This window comes from Artemia franciscana, unplaced genomic scaffold, assembly GCF_032884065.1.
Source record: "Artemia franciscana unplaced genomic scaffold, ASM3288406v1 Scaffold_1327, whole genome shotgun sequence".
NCBI classification, from domain to species: domain Eukaryota; kingdom Metazoa; phylum Arthropoda; class Branchiopoda; order Anostraca; family Artemiidae; genus Artemia; species Artemia franciscana.
Window position 1 is genome coordinate 91,420 of NW_027062793.1, and position 6,462 is coordinate 97,881.

General features: G+C 33.2%; 1 protein-coding gene across 1 annotated transcript; it reads right to left on the reverse strand.

The window, feature by feature from the left end:
• Nucleotides 1-3,341: 3,341 nt before the first annotated feature.
• LOC136042467 (zinc finger protein 583-like) lies at nt 3,342-5,806 on the reverse strand. The gene has a single exon (XM_065727426.1). The coding sequence runs from the start codon at nt 5,529-5,531 to the stop codon at nt 4,287-4,289; it is 1,245 nt and encodes a 414-aa protein (XP_065583498.1). The 5' UTR covers nt 5,532-5,806; the 3' UTR covers nt 3,342-4,286.
• Between the last annotated feature and the right edge of the window lie 656 nt (nt 5,807-6,462).

Genomic DNA, 6,462 nt, shown 5'->3' on the forward strand with positions numbered 1-6,462 from the left:
GCAATCAACAAAGCACCGAGACACAAATGACGACCGGGACACAGGGAGTATAAATGACGACCAGGACATAAGTAAAAAAAAAAAAACTAAAAAAACTAAAAAAATGGTAAAAACTACAAAAAAACTAAAAACAAATAAAAAAACTAAAAAATCTAAAAATCTAAATAAACTAAAAAAGAAAAAAAAGAAAAAAGGAAAAAAATAAAGGAGAAAAACAAAACTAAAAAACGAAGGTATATACAGACCGGGACACCGGGATACAAATGACGACCGGGACACAGGGAATCTAAATGACGACCGGGACACAGGGACACAACTACAATGGGGACGCCGGGGGGCACAGGGGGATATAAATGACGACCGGGACACCGGGACACAAGGAATATAAATGACGCCCGGGACACTCAAAGAGAAATCACAGACTGGAACACCGGGACACAAATGACGACCGGGACACAGGGAATATAAATGACGACCGGGACACAGGGACATAACTACAAAGGGGACGCCGGGGTGCACAGGGGGATATATAAATGAACTTATTTATATATATATATATATATATATATATATATATATATATATATATATATATATATATATATATATATATATATATATATCTATATATATAAAAATAAGTTGTCTGTCCGTTACGCTAGATTATATCTTCTATATATATAAAAGAAAACAAACTAGAATGTAAAAACTGGAAATTGCATAAATATTTCGAAATGTTTTGACAATAGATAAAAGTAATTCGAAAAAGAAAAATGGTAAAAAACTAAAAAAAAAACTAAGAGAAAAAACTAAAAAAAAAATTAAAAATTAAAAAAATTAAAAAAAGAAAAAACCTAAAAAGAAAAAACGTAAAAAAATAAAAAAGATAAAAAACTAAAAAAAACTAAAAAAGCTAAAAACTAAAAAAAGAAAAAACTAAAAAAAAAACTGGGAATTGCACAAATATTTCAATATATTTTGACAATAGATTAAAGTAATTCGAAAACCTTAAAACAGATACCCCAATCACTTTAAATTAATCAAGTATTCAATAATACACAATGTAGTAGCAGTTACCGTAGTACATTGGCTTTGATACTCTCTTTCGAATTCGAAGGATGTGAGTTCAAGCCACTTTGCGGTAATCTACTGGACATCCAATTACTGCTGGAAATACAAACTCTGGTTCTTTATATATCTATATATATAATATATAATATAAATAATATATAATAAGCTAAAATAAAGGTAAAAACCAATATAAAACTAAAAATAAACTGAAAAAACTAAAAAAATGCAAAAACTACATATATATATATATATATATATATATATATATATATATATATATATATATATATATATATATATATATATATATATATATATATATATATATATCTATATATATAAAAATAAGTTGTCTGTGGATGGATGGATGGATGTGTCAGGTGACGTCACCTGAAAAAACTGGATCAGGTGACGTCAAAACTGAAAAAACTAAAAAAAGGCAAAAACTACAAAAAAAACTAAAAACTAATAAAAAAAATAAAAAAGCTAAAAAACTAAAAAAACTATAAAGGTAAAAACCAATAAAAAACTAAAAAAAAAACTGAAAAAACTAAAAAAAGGCAAAAACTACAAAAAAAACTAAAAACTAATAAAAAAAGTAAAAAAGCTAAAAAACTATAAAAACTAAAAAAAGGTAAAAAACTAAAAAAAATAAAAAATAAAAAAAACTAAAAAAAAGGAAAAAACTGAAAAATAAGCTAAAATAAAGGTAAAAACCAATAAAAAACTAAAAAAAAAAAGGAAAAAACTAATAAATGACGACACTCAAAGAGAAAAAAAAGGCAAAAACTACAAAAAAAACTAAAAACTAATAAAAAAAATAAAAAAGCTAAAAAACTAAAAAAACTAAAAAAAGGCAAAAACTACAAAAAAAACTAAAAACTAATAAAAAAGCTAAAAAACTAAAAAAACTAAAAAAAAGGCAAAAACTACAAAAAAACTAAAAACTAATAAAAAAAATAAAAAAGCTAAAAAACTAAAAAAAACTAAAAAAACTAAAAAAAGGTAAAAAACTAAAAAAACTAAAAACTAAAAAAAACTAAAAAAGGTAAAAACTAAAAGAACTAAAAAAGAAAAAAATAAATGACGACACTCAAAGAGAAAGCGACCAGGACAAAAGGAATGTTCGATTAGCAATCAACAAAGCACCGGGACACAGGGAGTATAAATGACGACCCGGGGGAAACAGGGGGATATAAATGACGACCGGGACAAAAAAACTAAAAAGAAAAAAAAACTAAAAACTAATAAAAAAACTAAAAAATCTAAAAATCTAAATAAGCTAAAAAAGAAAAAAAAAGGAAAAAAATAAAGGAGAAAAACAAAACTAAAAAACGAATGTATATACAGACCGGGACACCGGGATACAAATGACGACCGGGACCCGGGACACAGGGAATATAAATGACGACCGGGACACAGGGACACAACTCCGGTACACCGGGATACAAATGACGACCGGGACACAGGGAATATAAATGACGACCGGGACACAGGGACACAACTACAACGGGGACACCGGGGGAAACAGGGGGATATAAATGACGACCGGGACAAAAAAACTAAAAAGAAAAAAAAAACTAAAAACTAATAAAAAAACTAAAAAATCTAAAAATCTAAATAAGCTAAAAAAGAAAAAAAAAGGAAAAAAATAAAGGAGAAAAACAAAACTAAAAAACGAATGTATATACAGACCGGGACACCGGGATACAAATGACGACCGGGACCCGGGACACAGGGAATATAAATGACGACCGGGACACAGGGACACAACTACAACGGGGACACCGGGGGAAACAGGGGGATGTAAATGACGACCGGGACACCGGGACAGGGAATGGTCGATTAGCAATCACCATCAACAAAGCTCAAGGGCAATCATTAGAATCATGAGGTATAGATCTGAATACAGATTGTTTTCCCATGGACCATTATATGTTGCATGTTCAAGAGTCGGTAAACCTGACAATCTATTTATATGCAAAGACAATGGGACAGCAAAGAATGTTGTATATTCGCAAGTTTTACGTAGTTAAAACCATATATATATATCTATCTATATTCACAGGTGGGACATAGGGACACAACTACAATGGCGCGTAACTATTATGGCGCGTAACGACTTACGCGCGCGGGGGGGCTTGGGGGGGGCGCGAAGCGCCCCCACCAACTAGGTGTTGGGGTGGCGCGAAGCGCCACCCCAACAGCTAGTCTATATATATATATATATATATATATATATATATATATATATAAATAAGTTGTCTGTGTGTGTGTGTGTGTGTGTGTCGAGTGACGTCATGTTTGTGTGTCGACTGACGAAATTACAAACCGGGACATCGGGACACAAATGACAACCGGGACACCGATACATGGGGAATATAAATGACGACCGGGACACTCAAAGAGAAAGCGACCGGGACATAAGGAATGTTCGAATAGCAATCACATCAACAAAGCCTCGGGACACAAATGACGACCGGGACACAGGGAATATAAATGACGACCAGGACACTCAAAGAGTCCTTAAACAACTCATTATGATGTTCCAGTGCCCCGCTATTAGGAGAGAAAAAACAAATTAAAAAGGACAAATCAGTGCTACCCTTGCAAAAAAGTGATTTCTCTTGTTTTCCGAGCCAGAGGACTGTAATTTCCTGTGCTTTTTGGCAATGGCGATTCTAATGGTGACTTTTGATTTCGATCCCATATATTGTCAAAACAATTGATTATAGGGTACTATGTGTCGAGGTCCTTTCTTTACTAGGCAGAACAGTAGCCATTGGCGAGATCACTTTAATTTTTTGGAAGGTTTCTCTCTCTTTTCCAAAAGGTTGGCGTGTTTTTCAGGCTCATATATATCATTGAGTAATTATAGCAAAAAATCAAATAAAAGCGGAGCTATATTAAATCCAAAGACGAGTGAGGGTTAAATTATAAAATTTAATTGAAACTTAAAACAAACAGAAATTTAGCTGTATCAAATGTCAATTTTGAAAAAAGAGAGAAATCAGTAGGGCTAACACCTCTTATCACTTTTTAATTCTTCAAATTCATATGGCTTTTCATCAGCGTGGGTTTCCATATGCCTAGTTAAATTGTTCTTGATAAAAAATTTCTTTTTGCATGCTTCACATTCATAGGGTTTTTCTCCATTCTGAATTCTCATATGCAGAGCCAAACAGGATTTGAAAGAAAATTCCATTTTGCATGTTTCACATCCAAAGGGTTTGTTTCACATCCATAGGGTCATGGGTTCTCATATGTCTAGCCAAATAGGACTTGCTAGAAAATTTCTTTTTGCATGTTTCACATTCATATGGTTTTTCTCCACTGTGAATTCTCATATGCACAGCCAAATAGGACTTACTAGAAAATTCCTTTTTGCATGTTGCACATTCATATGGTTTTTCTCCACTGTGAAATCTCATATGCACAGCCAAATGGGACTTGGTAGAAAATTTCTTTTTGCATGCTTCGCATTCATAGGGTTTTTCTCCATTGTGAGTTTTCATATGCTTAGGCAAACTGGACTTGATAGAAAATTCCATTTTGCATATTTCACATCCATAGGGTTTTTCACCAGTGTGCGTTCTCCTATGGTCAGTCAAAGCAAACTGTGAAGACAATTTCTTTTTGCATATGTCACATTCATATGGTTTTTCACCAGTATGGGTTCTCATATGACTAGCCAAAATGGACTTGGTGGAAAATTTCTTTTTGCATGTTTCACATTCATATAGTTTTTCTCCACTGTGAATTCTCATATGCACAGCCAAATGGGACTTTCTAGAAAATTTACTTTTGCATGTTTCACATTCATATGGTTTTTCACCAGTGTGCGTTCTCATATGCCCAGTCAAAACAGACTTTGAAGACAATTTCTTTTTGCATACGTCACATTCATATGGTTTTTCATCAGTATGGGTTCTCATATGACTAGCCAAATAGGACTTGGTAGAAAATTTCTTTTTGCATGTTTCACATTCATATGGTTTTTCTCCACTGTGAATTCTCATATGCACAGCCAAATGGGACTTTCTAGAAAATTTACTTTTGCATGTTTCACATTCATATGGTTTTTCACCAGTATGGGTTCTCATATGACTAGCCAAAATGGACTTTCTAGAAAATTTAATTTTACATGTTTCACATTCAAATAGTTTTTCTCCACTGTGAATTCTCATATGCACAGCCAAGTTGAACTTCGAAGATAACTTCTTTTTGCATTCTTCACATTCATAGTATTTTTTTCCATTTTGAGTTCTCATATGCCTAGCCAATCTGTGCTTCAAAGGAATTTGTTTTTCGCAGTCCAGTTGTAAGTCTTCTTGGTATGTAAAATCGGTCACTCCAGTCATAAGCTGGGAATCTGGGTCAAGATCAAAGTTTCCAAAACTTAGTGCCATATCACTAAAGGTATAATGCTTGTTGTGTATATTTGTACTTGTTATTAGCATACTTATATTACTACTTGCTTTTCAAAAGTAGACTGATGGATCTTCCTAGACAACACTTGTTTTTATGCTATGAATGACGTCACTGAAATAGATTATGGTATAAATTTTTATGTGACGTCATTTACGGATCTAATATGAACGCAGCCTTTTATATTAGTCGATGAAGTCATTAAGATACTGATGTATACAATAGTGACGTCATTCACATGTCTTTTCCCCAAAAATTAAGGCTCTGGACGAATTTTCTGAAACTCGTGACATATATAGATCGATTTTTAGGCCTGAACATCTTAAGGTATCAGCTTTCCCCCCCCCCAAAAAAAAAAACTATATATATATATATATATATATATATATATATATATATATATATATATATACTAGCTGTTGGGATGGCGCTTCGCGCCACCCCAACACCTGGTTGGTGGGGGCGCTTCGCGCCCCCCAAGCCCCCCGTGCGCGTAAGTCGTTACGCGCCATATTAGTTACGCGCCATTGTAGTTGTGTCCCTGTGTCCCACCTATGAATATAGATAGATTTATATATGTGTTTCAAACTACGTAAAAATTGCGAATATACAACATTCTTGGCTTTCCCATTGTCTGTCCATATACAAAGCCGTATGTACTAATAATGACGTCATATGCAAACGCTCTTTTTACAAACAAACCAACATGCATACACACAACTCGTTTTTATATAGATAGATAGATAGATAGATACAATACAAATTAACTACGTAAAACTTGTGAATATACAACAGTCTTCGCTGTCCCATTGTCTGTGCGTATAAATAGATTGTCAGGTTTACCGACCCTCAAAGATGCAACATACAATTGTACATTGGTAAAGCAATCTGTATTAAGATCTATACCGCATTTTTCTAGTGATTGCCCTTGAGCTTTGTTGATGGTGGTTGCAAATGCTAATC

Bases quoted from the DNA above. Each gene is read 5' to 3' on its own strand.
- LOC136042467 (XM_065727426.1), bottom strand. From the start codon at position 5,531: ATGCTAATAACAAGTACAAATATACACAACAAGCATTATACCTTTAGT.